Source organism: Frieseomelitta varia, unplaced genomic scaffold (assembly GCF_011392965.1).
Source record: "Frieseomelitta varia isolate USP_RPSP 00005682 unplaced genomic scaffold, Fvar_1.2 scaffold_254, whole genome shotgun sequence".
Taxonomy (NCBI): domain Eukaryota; kingdom Metazoa; phylum Arthropoda; class Insecta; order Hymenoptera; family Apidae; genus Frieseomelitta; species Frieseomelitta varia.
The window spans coordinates 48,299-66,487 of NW_025109984.1; the positions used below are offsets into that span (position 1 = coordinate 48,299).

At 36.6% G+C, this 18,189-nt stretch overlaps 1 protein-coding gene across 4 annotated transcripts in view; it reads left to right on the forward strand.

The window, feature by feature from the left end:
- LOC122528626 (leishmanolysin-like peptidase) overlaps positions 1-18,189 on the forward strand; it is a 110,639-nt gene that overhangs the window by 45,845 nt on the left and 46,605 nt on the right. For all 4 annotated transcript variants that reach the window (XM_043653946.1, XM_043653947.1, XM_043653948.1 and 1 more), the window contains exon 2: positions 17,902-17,932. In XM_043653946.1, the coding sequence (XP_043509881.1) occupies positions 17,902-17,932 (31 nt within the window). The remainder of the gene's footprint in view (positions 1-17,901; positions 17,933-18,189) is intronic.

Genomic DNA, 18,189 nt, shown 5'->3' on the forward strand with positions numbered 1-18,189 from the left:
CTAAACTTTCCTCTCCCATCGGCGTTGGTTACGCGCGGCGAAGAAAAGAAAAAGAAATACAGGGTGGTCACCGAAAGACTGACTATAATATCGATACAGAGCAAAAAATAACTTTTACAGACGCGTCTTTTAATTTTTTATTATTTCATTTGGATCGTTTCTCAGCATTACGTGTGAGAACATCCGTCGAAATAAAAATGATTGAAAATGAACTCTTTTCTCAGTGGCCACCCTGTAGAATCCAGTCAAAGGAGAAAATAGAATCTCAAATTTTACAGACGAGTGATTCTTTCTATTTTTCTCTTTTTTTTTTTTTCTTCTCTTAGTGCTTAGTGTATAGTGAACTGAACACGTTGTGCAAACGCGTGTCCTTTTTAATTTTTTATTATTTCATTTGGATCTTCTCTCAGCATTACGTGTGAAAATTCATCCGTCGAAATAAAAATGATTGAAAATGAACTCTTTTCTCAGTGGCCACCCTGTAGAGTAGAATCCAGTCAGAGGAGAAAATAGAATCTGAAATTTTACAGACGAGTGATTCTTTCTATTTTTCTCTTTTTTTTTTTTTTTCTTCTCTTAGTGCTTAGTGTATAGTGAACTGAACACGTTGTGCAAACGCGTGTCCTTTTTAATTTTTTATTATTTCATTTGGATCTTCTCTTAGCATTACGTGTGAAAATATCCGTCGAAATAAAAATGATTGAAAATGAACTCTTTTCTCAGTGGCCCTGTAGAATCCAGTCAAAGGAGAAAATAGAATCTGAAATTTTACAGACGAGTGATTTTTTCTATTTTTCTTTTTTTTTCCCATAATGCTTAGTGTATAATGAACCCTTGATAACAAACTTAACTTCTTAGCAATCTTTCCAAATCTAACAAAATTAGTAGACTAACGAGGGGAAATTAGTAGACTTTTGACGAAATTTAGTTTACAAAAAAATATTCGACCCGTATTTTCCTTTTTTTTTTTCTTTTCATCAGGAATGGTCGACGTTGAAGGGGTAAAAGCTACTCTCAAATATTTTTATAATTGAAGCTATCGTTTTTTTGTAAATTGAAGAAATTTGAAAGTATTTTCTTAACGAAAAAAAAAAAGGGGGAGAACTTTGAACGATATATATCAAGAAAACTGCGCATTTCTGATAAGTATTTCCGAGTAAATGTTAATAAATTTTCTGGCGGTGTCGATTCTCTTGAATTTGTTATGATCTTCTGAATTCGTGAGACGAGTATTCTTTCTTGTTGCGTAATAAATTCAGAATGATTTGTTAAAGTTTATCCTGGCGTTCTTCGTGCGAAGAAACAAAAAAAGAAGGAATTCTCGCCGTGCTTGATTCGTATCGGTGGTGTCGTCAGTGTAACGTCACTGCGACGCGGATTGCCTTGAAAAAAATATCACATTTTTCGTCCCTTCGTGCACGCCGAGGCACGCTCGTCTCAAATTATGTTGCGCTCCGCGAATCCGCCCCACACGACTCAGTTTCTATGTTACGTTAAAAAGGTAGAGTTTTTTAGAGAGAGCGAGAGAGTAACTAAAATGGCTTTGATATTTTTATGAGACATCAGAATGTTCTTCATCCTTGGACTATCGCTTCGAATGCGAAATCTTGAATTATTAAGGTAATCAAACGACAGGTGTGTGCAGCTTCATCGAGAACAAACTCGACCAAATAGTATTTCGATTATATACAGAGGCGGACGAAAGTGTTTCGCACAGTTTTGAATTTGCGAACCTTTGGCACTTTGAATTGTTGAATTTTTCAATATTTGTCACCGACGTATACGAATCTTTAAAAATACACTGTTTCACATCTGTAGAAACATCGAACAGAAATTACAAATTGGCCATATGATAAACTTATATCACTAATTTAATATTGATGAAAATGTAACGGAGACTTTTGCTCAAGGTTTCCGTTAAATTATCGATAATTATTGATTAACAACTAAATTTCAATAAACTAATAAATTTAGATCAATTGCAACAGTCGTTTGACAATCATTGCTTTGCTTAGTTTATAGTGATTATGATAATTTATATAATTTATATAATACTATAAATATAAATAATAACTCCGTAATTAATTTTAGTTGTTTATATATAAAAATATTATCAATATCACAAAATATACAATTACTAATAATTTAATGAAGATTACATAATAGAATTTAAATGACGAATAATTTCTATAAATGAAAGTTAAATAACGAAATAACGAATGAAGAATTTCTACTATGGCTACAATANAATTAATAGCTATTTTTAAATATTCTATTGTTTATATTAAATACACATCTCGACGGAACATAGATGTCGTTGATCTAAATTCTTCGAGGTAGAGGTCGCTACAAGTTCAAAAGTTTTACGTACGTGATGAATTTAAAGTAGTTTAAAATGCATTCAGTTTAAATGAAATGTTAAAATGCTTAACTTTTCAGGTTAACTAGATCAAATGTTAAAATTTCTTTACAATCGAATAACGTAGCTGACAATACTGAAAATCGCCTGGTGTAATCCCCAAAAATGACTCCGGCACGGCAGTCGGAAGTTTAACCGAGTTACACTGCTCTAGCGTGTAAAATCTTGAGAAATATCTCCTTGTCGTCGCAGCTTTCCTCCAATAATAATTAACTCCAACTAATTAACAAACCACCATATTTATCATAAACCACACGGGTTGAAAATTTCGTCCAATTTTTCAGTGTCTGTGGCTAGCGTCTCTCTCGACTTTGTGTTCGGCAAGTTCGTCGTGAATAATTTTGTTGCAGCCTGTCACTCGTTCGGCAAGTGACATTCGATGAACCCACTCGTATATCGGTGGATATTAACGTAAACACGTGGCCATAAATACACGTGCACGCATACACGCCCTCGATGATATTTGCACGGATGTTGGCTGTATGCTCGCGGAATTGGACATCCGCAAAGATCAGTTTATCTAATTAGATTTAGCACGACGCCGACGCCGACGCGCTTCGTCACTCGCGCTGATCCTCGTTATCCTGTTCGATAATTGGCGCCCTTCCAGGAGCAACGGCACGGATTTCTCGATTTATTGAAGCGCGTCTGGCTGCCGGTGACGCTGCTGCTTCTGGAATTCGATTACATTCGTGCGAGCAGCAACTCCGAAGGCTATTAGCTTACCGCTAGAAAATTGACACACGACTCCGGGATATATCGGACGTCGAATGAAATTAACATTCGTCGAGAAACGAGTTCGAAGGACGAAGGCGTGTTTCTGGTACAATTTTCTGATTTTTACATACTTCTGCGTAACTGAGAGCATACGTAATTTACGAGGCAGGGAAAGAAAAGGAAAGCAATTCCGATGTTGTGAGATCAGAGATCAGAGCGATTAATTTCGAAGTAATAAGTAAATTTTCCACGTTATTTTTAATGTGCATCGTGTGGTTCGTTGGTTTTCGTCCTGGAACAGTTGCACGTGTGTTTCTTATCTACTAAATTCTTTGAATTTATATATGTAATTGTTGTCTGTGAGGAACATCTTTTTCTCGTGCTTTAAAAAAATCGAGTTCGTGTTCCAATGTGGTAATAAATATTTTAATATGCTTGATTGTCCTTGTATTAATGAATTTATTACCTGCAGAGAACATCTTTCTTGCGTTGAAATGACAAACATTTCAATGTTAATGAGTAAATATTTCAATAAACTTCAGTCACAAGTCCAGTCAATAATTCTTCGAACATCTGAGAACATTTGACACGTTATGTTTTCAATTTTACGTTACACTCGAAATATTCATAGCGTTCGTTTCTTTTCCCTTTCTACTTACAATTCTAAGCACATAGGCACTTTTAATAACCTCAAAAATGTGTAACCGAGAGAATTTGCCACGTCCACGACCTAATTGTTTACAACATTATTAAATATTTGTATTACAACGAGGTTCTCTTCATCGTGTCGATTTACGATCGTAAACACGAGTTTTAATTCGATCCGACGAATCAACGGGATTCAGAAAAATTCCAAGTGACGATCGCCGCCATCTTGAGAAGTTACCGTGCCCCCTCCTCCGAACGACGACGACAGATGATGCATTTCTGAAACGCAAACTTCTGCACGGCTTGCCAGCCGGAAGGACCTTATTACGATAAATCAAATTTATCGAGCGCCCCCTCTCCCCCAAATAAGAACTCGGCCTTTCATATTTGACTTGCGAGATCCGCATCGTAATCGTCCCTCGACCTGAGTCAGCAGTCAACATCCAGCCTGCCGCCCTTTGTATCACGCGTGTTTGCTCTACAATATTCCCCGCGAAAACCAAACACACGTTGTTTCGAAGCAGAACACACCTGTAGTTGACACGCCAGATTCACGACGATGCTCTCGGAGAATTTTTTATTGTTCTTGTTGGAGTTGAATTTTTATTTTTACAAGCGTGTAATGACAAAATAGTATAATATATAATAATAATAATAATAGTATAGTATAATAACACTGACTTATTTTATTTTTATGAGCGTATAATGACAAAATAGTATAATACATAATAATAATAATATAGTATAATAATAATAATACAATAATATAGTATAATATATAATAATAATAATAGTATAGTATAATAATAATATAATAATATGGTATAAAATAAAAGTATAGTATAATAATAATGACTTATTTTATTTTTATAAGCCTATAATGACAAACTAGTATAATATAATAGTACAGTATAATAATAATGACTTATTTTATTTTTATACGCATATAATGACAATATAGTATAATATATAATAATAATAATAATAATAGTATAGTATAATAATAATGACTTATTTTATTTTTATAAGCATATAATGACGAAATAGCATAATATAATAGTACAGTATAATAATAAATTTATTTTTATACGCATATGATGACAATATAGTATAATATATAATAATAATTATATAGTATAATAATAATGACTTATTTTATTTTTATAAGCATATAATGACAAAATAGTGTAATATATAATAATAGTATAGTATAATAATAATGACTTATTCTGTTTTTATAAGCATATAATGACAAAATAGTATAATAGTACAGTATAATAATAATGTATAATATAATAGTACAGTATAATAATAATGTATAATATAATAGTATAATAATAAATTTATTTTTATACGCATATAATGACAAAATAGTATAATATACAATAATAGTATAATATAATAATAATGACTTATTTTATTTTTGTACGCATATAATGACAAAATAGTATTATAATAATAATAGTGTAGCATAATAACAATATAGTGTAATATAACAGTATAATACAGTATAATACTAATGACAAAAAAGTATGGTTACGTAAGATCACGGCGACATCGGCACACCGTCGTTTGCACAAACATGAGAGTTGTAGGAATAATGTATCTACCTTTCTGCTGACATCTCTACGAAAACGGATGACGTATTGACAAAATCTATTCCCACAAATAGGTCACTGTGTACGGTGGCGACACGCACTGTAGCAATTTCCAATAACGAATTATACAGTAATGATACTAATAATGTAGTGAAATTAGATAATTCGATCAACATTCATGGAACATTAATCTGTGGCAAGCAAATGGTCCTAATGTACCATGCAGTTTTCATCCCCCAGACAAATTATCGTGAAATATCTCCTTGACCACTGGGCTTAGGGCAAGCTTTTACTTGGAATTTAATATTTTTCTTTCGATCCACGATGGTCCAATTAAAAAAAAAAAAAAAAAAAAAAAAATAAAGATGACCTTGGAAATTTCGAAACCCGCGAGAAACTTGACACGTGTCAATTAAAATCTCAAATAGTTGAAAGTGCAATTGACATCTTCGACGTCTGGACTTTTACTTTTCAATTCTCGAGTTTTTATATCGCTCGTAACTCGTCACTGAAAATTGTTACCATGAACTGTTTACAGAAACAGATATTGAGAACGCGTCGTAAAGGAAGCAGGGAACCTAGTCGCGTGGAAACTGCATGTTCCTAGCGTGTAACAATTTGGTTAACGTATTTCCCAACGATCTCGCACGGGTGAAAAATGGCGCCGATCAGTTTCGGAGTTTCTCGAGCTACGTGCATACGTACGTAGACGCCGCGAGTCGGCGTTGTGAAATGTGATTTCACCGGCAACAAAGTGAGGAATCCGATTTATCGAAAGGTCGTCGCCGGCGGTGCCGCGGTGCACGCCAAATATTCGAATAGTTGCGATAGTTGCCGTCCTCGCGGCAGAAACATCGAATTAGGTTGCCCGGTGAACGGGGCGCTAATGCGAGAATTACAGGACGTGAAATTCCCGCTGGTTTATATAATTGATTCCGCGCTTCTGCGCGCGTTGCGAGAGAGAACCTGAGAGTATTTTGTGTGCGCAACGCAAGGGGGCGGCTAGGAGTTTATCGCTCGTGTCATCGTTGCGAATTTAATTTTCGGCGCGTTGCACCGACTCGTACACTTACCGAAAAATTCACTTATCTAACCGAAACCCTAAGTTAGGTTAAAATTCATTACCGTAAATTTCATTAACGCGCCCAAAAGGTGCCGAATGACTCGTCTCGTGATGCCAGCCAATGTTTTTAGGTGCGTCAGAGTGAAACGAAATTTTGAGAAGGTAGGGAGAGGAAATTATAGCGACTGGTCTTTGTTAGTTTCTGAGTTGTCAAGCTCTTTAGCAGCTTGCAGCTTTTCTATGTATCGTTTGGAACTACGGAATTTGTCAGATTCAAAATCTGAATAGAAACATTTTGTAAAAATGACGCGAAAATATTCGAGCTGCTGAAATAAATAGGATTGAAAAATGTGAAATTAAAATTCGTCAGAGATATTATTTTTTAAATTCCTTCGGTTTAAAACAAGTTCAACCATGTTGACTATAAAGTTTTACCGTAATATTAAATTATTAATTTTTACCATCAATTATTAATTTTTAATATTAAATTATTAATTTTATCGTGTCGCGATATATTTCTCGGGCAACGTGAATGGCATCGAAATATAACCGGTGGAAATATTTCTTTCCCAAGGTCATTCTTTTTTTGAAGTTTTTCAGGATCATTCGATTATGTTTTTATGTTTCATACAATTATGTATTTTTTTTTTTTTTTTCAATTGCATCATGTAGCTGGCGAAGAAGAAAAAAATATCTTCAAGTACGTGTAAAGAGCGTGACCTTGAAAGGACATTGACGTTAAGGGACTGAGAAGATTATCGTTTCAAAATTAATGTTTCGATGTTACGTAATCGTCGAATAAACAAATAAACAGTGTAGCTGATCAAGAGAAAATAAAATGCGGGGAACAGAATGAACTTGACCTTCAAATTTTCCATTAATAGAGTAAAAGTAAAGTCGACTGTCTTGCGAGTGTCCTCCATAATGCAATAAATAAATAAACAGAGCAACATCTAGAGAAAATATAAAAAAACAGATGTAGGACAAAAGCAGATGTAAGACAGCAACATCTAGAGAAAATATAAAAAAACAGATGTAGGAATTTTGATAAAAGAATGGTTGTTAATCATTGACTTTAGGTTAAATAAAGGAAATTTGTTTAACGATTTAATGATTATAAATGTTTAGTTTTCACACTATTTTCTTAATTGCTAAACTCGCTAGGTTTGCAACTCTCAACTCACTCTGTCTTCTCTCTTTCACGGCTCGCTCTGACGTCTCGACACTCACTCTGTTCTCTTTGACTTCTCTTTGACTCACTGCCTTACTCATCTGCACAAAAATTCGTCATTCATGCACACATACACACAAACGCATCCATACCCATAGTGTCTTAAACGCTAGAACTGGAGGGCTAGCCATAAACAATGCCAAATCCCTAATGCCTAACTTTCTCTACAGTTTATGGTACACCACTTGGGACATCTGCAATCGTTGGGCACTGAAGACAGTTCTGGACCCTTTCCCAAAATTTGCCCATCCCACAAAGACATGTTGTTTCGTTATTTTCCATGAGATAATGAGATCTTCACAAATTTCCCATAAATCAGGTAAAAAGGGAACAAGTACGAGTGTCTGGCGCATTTCCTGTGAAAACCATCGAGAAGGAAACTCCTGTCATCGTGAAAAGCGAAACGATTAGAGATTGACAGGGGATGAGAAACTGGCGAGACGCGACTCTAGATTATAGATTATGCGAATGAAATCGAGCGTTGCGGCTGTTGCCAGTGGTTGTTGCGTTACGGTGTGTATCGGACCGGGGGTGGTGGCGCGGAATACGAAAGCAGATAAACTGTCGCGACGTCGAGCGGAGGCCAAGTCATGCGCGGCTCATATCTTTTCAGTGCTCCGCCGGTTTTTGCAACCCCCCCTTCCCTCCCCCCTTCCCTCCCCCCGCCCCCTGTTATAAACCCAAGATCCAAAGCGTCATTTTGCCGCGGCCAAATCTGTTTAGCGCGTGTCATGAATTCAAATGGATCGTTCGGTAGCTAGCTCTTAGCTGTGATGCCGCTTTTAAAGGTGTGCATCTGCGCTGCGTATTATACTCGTATTACACTCGTCAAAGTATAGCTAGTATAACAGAGTACGTGCAGCTGCTAATTGTAAAGTTGAATTAAATTAGAAGGGAATAACACTAGTTTCTTGTTCTGATGAAAAATCAATGACTTCATTGTTCAGCTTCATCAATATCATTTACTGTATCTACATTAAAGAACGACGATTATACTCGTCAAGCATGGAGTACGTACGTGCAGCTGCTAATTGTAAAGTTAAATTAAATTAGAAGAGAACGACACTAGTTTCTTGTTCTTTGAAAACTCAATGACTTCATTGTTCAGCTTGATCAATATCAATTACATTAAAGAACGACGATTATACTCGTCAAGCATGGAGTACGTGCAGCTGCTAATTGTAAAGTTGAATTAAATTAGAAGGGAATAACACTAGTTTCTTGTTCTGATGAAAACTCAATGATTTCATTGTTCAGCTTGATCAATATTATTTACTGTATCTCTATGAAAGAACGACGATTATACTCGTCAAGCATGGAGTACGTGCAGCTGCTAATTGTAAAGTTGAATTAAATTAGAAGAGAACGACACTAGTTTCTTGTTCTTTGAAAACTCAATGACTCCATTGTTCACCTTGATGAATATCATTTATTGTATCTACATTAAATAACGACGATTATACTCGTCAAGCATGGAGTGCGTGCAGCTGCTAATTGTAAAATTAAATTAGAGGGGAACGACACTAGTTTCTTGTTCTTTGAAAACTCAATGACTTCATTGTTCAGTTTCATCAATATCATTTACTGTATCTACATTAAAGAACGACGATTATACTCGTCAAGCATGGAGTACGTGCAGCTGCTAATTGTAAAGTTGAATTAAATTAGAAGGGAATAACACTAATTTCTTGTTCTGATGAAAACTCAATGATTTCATTGTTCAGCTTGATCAATATCATTTACTGTATCTATATTAAAGAACGACGATTATACTCGTCAAGCATGGAGTACTAGCAGCATGGAGTACTGTTAATTATAAAATTATAGCGACTATAACATTATTTTTTTTTTTTGTCTGAAAAATCGACAACTAATATACTAATATCATTTACAAATCTTAAACACTCGCAATTACTTATTAAGCAAAAGAATCAAATGAAGAAAATAAAGAGAAGTTAGACATTTAATTTATTCTTTCAGAATGTTATTTCTTGAATTTTTCGTAAACTGCATCCCGGACCTCTCCGTTTCGAGGTAGAGAACATTAGGCACGGTTGAGAGACACGTTGGGCAGCATAGTTACAGTATACGCCACTAATGCATAATACACTACCTCGACGCTGCGTAAGCGTGTATAAATTCCTCGCGTAGAGAGGATGCCTGTAACCGTTTCAACCATTTCTTAATTCAAGAATGTAGTTCATTAACTACACTAGGCACGCCTCTGTTCCTCGTGCGCGTGCAAGATAACAGACTTCGCCAATATCTTAGATCGAATTAATTTCTTCGTAGCCTAGAAGTTTCACAAATTCTAAATAACTTTCAAAATTGTCACGCGCTGCCAATTCCTCCGTGCAGCAGTTTTTTTTTTTTTTTTTTTTTTTTTTCACCGGAGTCGTCTCGAGCAGACACGCGCGGCATCTTTCTCTCCTCCGTGGAAATTTTATATAAAATGCAATAATGGCCCTGTGTTTCGCAGCTAAATTAAAAACGGAACGTTAATAAAAGAAAGGGGAATGGTTGGGGGGGAGGGGTAGGGCTGAACGTTTTATTACGTCGGGTAGAAAGATGGAGCAAGAGGCAGACAGACAAACGGAAGGAAAGGGAAGAAAGAGGGGGGAAATAGGAAGGAAACGAACGTGCAAAAGGGAAAAGGTGCAAAGAACTCATGGTGGCGGGAGTTTTGCGGGAAGAAAAGGAGACCCGCGTAGATTATAACCCGGCGAGCAGGATTAAACTTACACGAGCTTCTAGCATTGTCTCGCTCGTGGGCGTATTTCGAGAGGTTGGCATCGACGCGGGGCGCGTATCCTCCGCAGCCTGCCTGATGCCTGCTGCCAAAACTTTCGCTCGATATCTCGCGACAGCTAGAAATTGCTCTCGAATGCAGGAAACGAACGCAAGACGACACTCCGTGGAAGGGAATAATTTCGCTCGCTGAAAACTGGTGGCCATTAGTTGTGTGTTTTAAGTTGGTCGAAAAGTAACTGCGAAAACTGCGTTCTTTTATTCCTCTGTGTGTGTGTGTGTGTGTGTGTTCGTGTGCAAATGAAACGCAAATTCTGAGAAGTGAGAGAAATTTTGTCAGATGACATAGCGATCATTCTGTTTTCGATTTTTTTCAGTCAACTTCGAAGCTCGGAATAATCTGAAATTCCCCTTATATATAGTTCTAGACTTCTCGCGCCACGCACGTCGAGAATTTTTTGTCCCAAAATTACAATATCTTCTCAGTTTTAAGTATATTTGAATGTAATAAAATTGTAAATAATAAATTTATTACTTAGTCGTCTCTATATCCACTGATATCGTATCGACGAGGTCGAAAAGAAAGCGACGAATTATTGTGTATGGTCTGGTCACTCGTTATGGTCCGCAATCAGTTGCTAACGCAAGTAATTAACCTCTTGAGCTGGAATGACGTGCCATACACGTCGAGAATTTTTCGTCCCAAAATTGCAATATTTCCTTAGTCTTCATTAAATATATTTAAGTATAATCCAGGCAAAACAAATAATAAATTTATTAAATTACTTTTCAATAATTTCCTTGTCCCAAAGTTCCAATATCTTCTCAGTTTTAAGTATATTTGAATGTAATAAAATTGTAAATAATAAATTTATTACTTAGTCGTCTCTATATCCACTGATATCGTATCGACGAGGTCGAAAAGAAAGCGACGAATTATTGTGTACGGTCTGGTCACTCGTTATGGTCCGCAATCAGTTGCTAACGCAAGTAATTAACCTCTCGAGCTGGAATGACGTGCCATACACGTCGAGAATTTTTCGTCCCAAAATTGCAATATTTCCTTAGTCTTCATTAAATATATTTAAGTATAATCCAGGCAAAACAAATAATAAATTTATTAAATTACTTTTCAATAATTTCCTTGTCCCAAAGTTCCAATATCTTCTCAGTTTTAAGTATATTTGAATGTAACTCGGGCAAATAATAAATTTATTACTTAGTCGTCTCTATATCCAGTGATATCGTACCGACGAGTTCAAAAAGAAAGCGACGAATTATTGTGTACAGTCGCTCGTTATGGTCCGTGCACCACTTGCCGGGCGCAAGCGGCTAAAAGGTGCAAAAGCATTCATTTACATTTGCATCGAGTTAATTGATTTCATCGGCGAAAAAAAAAAATTTCGCTTCGAAACGAAGTTTGACGGATTGACAATTAGTACACGCGGTTGTTGTTGAAAAGCGCGGCACAGTAGTTGAAAGCCCTCGGTTGCGACAGCTTCGTTTCGCGACTGTCACTCCAGCCAGGTTTTTACGACGGCGGTTCTTCATCCCCTTGGGGGTGCCGCCACTCTGCACGAGCCGTGTTCTTGAAAAACAAGCTTTCTTGCACGGGAGGGGCTCTTTCAATAGTCACTTGCCAACTTTCTCTTTTCCCCGGTGAACTCTTCACCTCACGCCGTGTCCCAGTGAGAGGAATCGCGCGCGCTTTCATTTACATCCCTCTTTACACGCTGGAGTTTACAGTTGCGCGAGGAATCGGTACTGCTTTTGATCTACAGTAGGTAAAACAGTTAACTGTAGATTGAATAGTGAAATGAGATTAACAACGACAATCGTCGGAGAATTTGAAAAAATAGAGCCTGTACAGCGTGGAGGAAAGATCGTAGAAACGTCGTCTGATACTGTTGTAACAAAAAAATGGCAAATATTGCAAAAACCCTCTTGTAACACAATGTTTTCGATTACGCGGTTTCCATGTGTCGCGTCTCTCACATTTTTCCCACGAACTTTGCCATCGCGTCAAGTTTCTGTTTTCTACGTCTCGCTTGCGATTGGCACGATCTCGACACAACATGGAGCAAACCTAACCTAAACTTAACCTAATCTAACCTAAACTTAACCTAAATCTAACTGAAACCTAACCTAAACCCTGTGTTTAGAGGAGTTGACTTCACAATACTATACTCTGACTAAAATTTCAATTTTGAGAAGCTGACTTGCGATATACAATAAATAAGAATAAGGAGAATTTACCGATCGTATCGTTACGATTGTATCTTTTGTGTCTGATTCTTACGATTGTTACATTGATGAAGCAATAGGTTGAATATATTAGGCATTCTGACAAGTTGCAAAAATTTCGGGAATCGACCAGTGCTGCCACGGAACGAATTATTGGCTCGTTCTCCTTGTAATCCTAATTTGTTACAATTTTGTGACGACTTCTTCCTGCTTCCTTGGATGAAGAACAATTTTAGAATGCCTGGAAAGATTGTCGAAGCATATAAAACGAGTGTTCCACTGAAAGGCCAAAAATATTTCTTGCACAGAAACTTTATCCTCACATTGGTCGCTAGCTCGAATGACCGCGCGAGTAATTCCAAAAAATAACAGAAATCACGCACGACCGTCCGAGTAATTCCAAAAAATAACAAAAGTCGCCAAAAACGAGAAAAACGATGTTACTTCACTCTCGAGTCACGCACAAGGTGAGTTTGATCCGCGAAGGGGTTAATTTGAAATGCAAAAACCTGTAACGAAGGAAGTGATCCGAAAGGAGAAGCATTGAAGATTCGTATAAAAACGGGCATTTTAAGAACCTATAAAAACAAATCATCAAATCTCGTTGAGAGAGAGAGAGAGAGAGAGAGAGAGAGAGAGAGAGAGAGAGAGAGAGAGAGAGAGTTACAGACCATGAAAGTTCATATTTTGATGAATAAATTTGCATGAAAAAGCTCTCTACCTACCCAAACCTAACCTAACACCGTATTCTCCTCTTCTCACTCTGTCTTTCTGCCTCTTTCTCCTTATCGCTCACTCGTATATCGAGCATTTGCGCCCGTTCGCAATTCATCGCTTTACTCATTCTCTCTCCGTTTGCACGAGAGAATTTGATTGGTAGTATTATTTGGAAATTCCAATAAATTCGACGCGGGTGCCCGCCCCCAATAAGATTCGTGATTTCGCTGACTCGATTCCAGATAGCTCGGCGGAAAGGACGTTTGAAGAAATACTGCTATTACGCTTGCACAAAGGAAACGTTTCACTCGCCATCGATCACAGCTATTGCAACCCACGCAATCAATTTACGCTAACGGTCTGCTCGTTATTTTTCTTGCCGTTTCTTTTCAAGAAGAAAAAAATGAATCTTTGCGTCGAACCAACCTCCAAACCCTCCCCCTGCTCCCCCACACTTCGAGGCTGCAGTTCTTTTCAAATCATAATTAACAGGAGATATGACTTTCCTTGCGATATATGTGGCTTTCTCTACGTGTATATATACTTGCTCGATCGATCGAAAGTCTTACGATACTTTTGTTTCTAACGTTCGATCATTGTGGATCATCATCGTGTACGCATGTTTTCTGATACAGTATATGACGATAATACAATAATATAATAATATGACGACAATATATAATACAGTATATGACGATAGTACAATATATAATACAGTATGTGACGATGGTACAATATATAATACAGTATGTGACGATGGTACAATATATAAGACAGTATATGACGATGGTACAATATACAAGACAGTATATGACGATGGTACAATATACAAGACAGTATATGACGATGGTACAATATATAAGACAGTATATGACGATGGTACAATATACAAGACAGTATATGACGATGGTACAATATATAATACAGTATATGACGATAATACAATATATAATATTGTATATTTATGTATTAATAGAGTGTTTATTGTTTAAAGCATTTACAGTATATTATATTATTACAGTATATTAATGTATTAACAGAGTGTTTATTGTTTAAAGCATACAGTATATGACGATAATACAATAATATAATAATATGACGGTAATACAATATATAATACAGTATATTAATCTATTAACAAAGTGTACATTGTTTAAAGCATTTACAGTATATTATATTAACAGTATATTATTACAGTATATTAATGTATTAACAGAGTGTTGAATTGTTTAAAGCATACAGTATATGACGATAAATACAATATATAATACAGTATATAATACAGTATATTAATGTATTAAAAGAGTGTTTATTGTTTAAAGCATTTATAGTATGTTTATTATAAATGCAACAATTTTTATCGTGGATCATCATGCACGTATGTTTTATGATACAGTATAACGCAATATGGCGATAATAGAATACATATATACAACAATACAGTATATTAACATATTGACAGTGTCTTTATTGTACTTATATTTCAAAGTACATATTTTAAAGTATTCAAAAGTATTTATATCTCATAGTACATATTTTAAAGTTAATATATATTTCATTGTTTAAATTATTTATATATAGATACAATTTTAATTATATCCATTGCAAATGCAACAACTCATATCGTACGTCAGCAGACACTGTATTCATTGTACATACATATTTATAATGATTTACAATTATTGTACATTTATAACATTGTATTTATCGTGCTATTTTTATTATACGAGTATAGTGCTCGCCCCGAGATTTCTAGGAATAGTGTGAAACATATTAAGAAACTGAGAGGAGAAATCAAGCGAATATAATTTCTTTTTTTTTTTTTTTTGCAATAAACACACGTCTCGAGTATAAAACCGCGGATAAGTAAACGAACAGAGTCTTATGATCGGAGTTTCAACCAAGGAGTCGTAGATTCGACGTTCCCGATCGGAAAGTTTATTTTCTCTCTCTCTCTCTCTCTCTCTCTCTCTCTCAAATGACATTAATCGGATTTCCCCGGCGTGCAGCGTAAACTCCGTTTCCTATGGACGGATAACAAACGAGTGACAGGGAAAATTGCCTATCTCAGGGGGAGGAGAGGATGAAGCTGGACCAATTATTGCCGCCGGTATCTTCGCCCAACGTCAAGCGACCGCGTTACGCTTTTTCTTCATTTCTCGTCAATTCTCCCACCGTTTTCTATAAAATCACGCTGATAAAGTCTGAGAGTCTTTTCTCGTTAAAAATCCCAGTTCGTTTTTCGCGTGACGATACGCTACTATATTTCGAATCTCGCTCAAACAGTATGGTTTGGTTTGGTTTGGTTTGGTTTGAGCCAGAGAAAAGTTTCGTCGTTCAAAAATCAACGGACGTTAAGTTTAACTCCCTTAAACTTCACGAGAGAGTAACAAACGACGTCGAGTGGGAATATTTCTGTACAGTATAGTCACGAGATGCTCTTGAACCTCCTCAGGGACGAATTTTTAATTCCAGTTGTAACGAAGAAATTTCATGTAATTTCATTTCAATTCTTACCTGCGTTACGACAATTGGGATTTATATTTTCCAGTAGGGAAAGAGATTTAGTAAAGATTCGGAGCGTTTTAATAAAAATTCCCTATTCGCTATTTGTGACAAAACCTGACGAAACGCAAACAAACGACGTGTCGCGTATTACGTTATCTTATTTACATTCCCTTGAAAATCGCAGTCGCGCAAGAAAAATGTGAAAACTTCAGTCAGTTTCGTCAAAATATCACGGCATATCAATGTATTTATTTCGTGATCAAAGCAATGTTTTTCCCTTGCATCGGGAGACAAACTTCGTTCGGGGCACAAGTGGGTGTGATCCCGTGTGATCAATAAAAAGCAAATTTGGCAAGCAAACGACGTTGAAGGCGAGAGACTGCTTTTCGAACTGGGGCGCCTTTCGACTTTCAAAGCTACCACCTCGAGCACGTCGATAGGTGGTTAACTGTGGCAAGAAGCGGCGGAGTGCGGCCAGATTAAGCATCTTAATCACCGTCAAGCGAAACTGCAAGTAGCGAAATGAAAATGGCGCCGAGCGTGTTTGCTCGTGTTTGCTGGCGTTTGTCCGCGCGAGACAAAAAGTCCAGCCAGCCCGAAAGAGTTATTCGGAGAGACGCGCGAGACAGCAGAAAGGGAATCAAGGGATTCGCTGCGAAGTATACAAAGAATATCCGAGGAAAGGAGGAAACAGGCCATGGATGATGAAAAGAGGGGAAAAATTCGGGAAATAAATCGGAAGGTAGACAGAGTTGATTCGAATGAATGGAAAGAGAAGCTACTTTTGGAAACGACTGAATAATCGTTTTACAAACTTTGGAAAGTTTTGCAGAGATTAACCATTCTGCAAATCGTGCTCACCTTGCAAAAATCAAATTCAATCAAGTTTTCTGTTCAATCGAGTTTCACTGCATCGTAGTGAAAATAAAATCCGATGTAAGGTGATTATTTCGAAGTGAATAAAAACAATTTGTCGCACGTATGCGAGAAATGAAGTGACATCACAAATTGACGTAAAATACTTGTCCAACAAGTTTATAATATTCGTGTATAAAAGTATTTGTAGACAGACACGTAGATTCGCCTTCGTAATTTCGACAATCTGTGAGAATGACAGTTGTAACTGAATGATCAACAAACGTCCAATAAATGTTCGTGGTTCGAAGGATCGGTCGAAATATTTGCACGGAATTTAATTATTGAAAAAACTTCTTCAGTGGTTCAGAGTATAGAAATGATAAAGTGTACCTTGTCTGATCAACAAGGTTTCTGAATTTTATACAGGCTCGCATTACCAGCCATGGCCGCGCGAGTAATTCCAAAAAAAATGGCAAAAGCAACGAAACGATATTACTTCACTTTGAAGACAGAGTTGAACTTGATCTGTAAACAGTGAATTTGATCAAAAACCGTGAAAACATGAGTCTGTTATACAGTAAGATGCATCCGATTTGCAAAAGGTTAATTCCGAGTACAAAACCTGTAATCAACTTTTTGTCATCGCATGTTTCGGAGCTAATTAATCATTGTGTAATACGATGATGTGCGAATACCTTGGGACATGGTGTTTTACAGTTACCCTGATCGTCCACGCGACGAAAAAGCGATAAACAATAGCGTGCTGTAGAACAGAGTACACACGCAGCCGCGTTTTATGACCTAGTTGCAAACATTCTTGACTAAACGTTCGATGTAAACGCATTTCACCGCTATGCATGCTTTTCCCTCGTTCAAAAACTAAAAGCTCTTTGTACTCCGTGCCAGAGGGATTTTAACGCCGTGCTTGTTTCGCCAGCGCGCCGTGCGGGTCCAGTTCGAAAAAAAAAGAAAAAAAATAAATAAATTCACGTATATGCGTACTCGAATCAACTGATTTCCCTTCAGTTTTTCTCAAACTCCGACTCCAACGTAAGACAACTTACGCTCTTTATATGTGTCCACATAATGTATAAAATCTGTCTCTCCCGTTTATTTGAGAAATAAAAGTATTCTTGTCTGTCTGTTGCAGGTTGGACGACGAGAAATTGGACCTCATTAACGTAAGTTAATTTAACATCGACGTTTACTTGAAAATTGTATCAATTGAGAAGAAATTATTTACTATTAATTTGTGGCACCCACTTGCACGCCAAAATAATGAAAAAAAGTCATATAAATATATGTCCTATCTGTCTTCGTTCATGCGATATAATGAATTCTCTGTTTTAATTACTTTTACAAAAGATGCTCGAAATGACCAGCTTGCATTTGAAGACAAGCCTGCACGCGTCTTGTCATTCATCTGGTTACTCTCTCT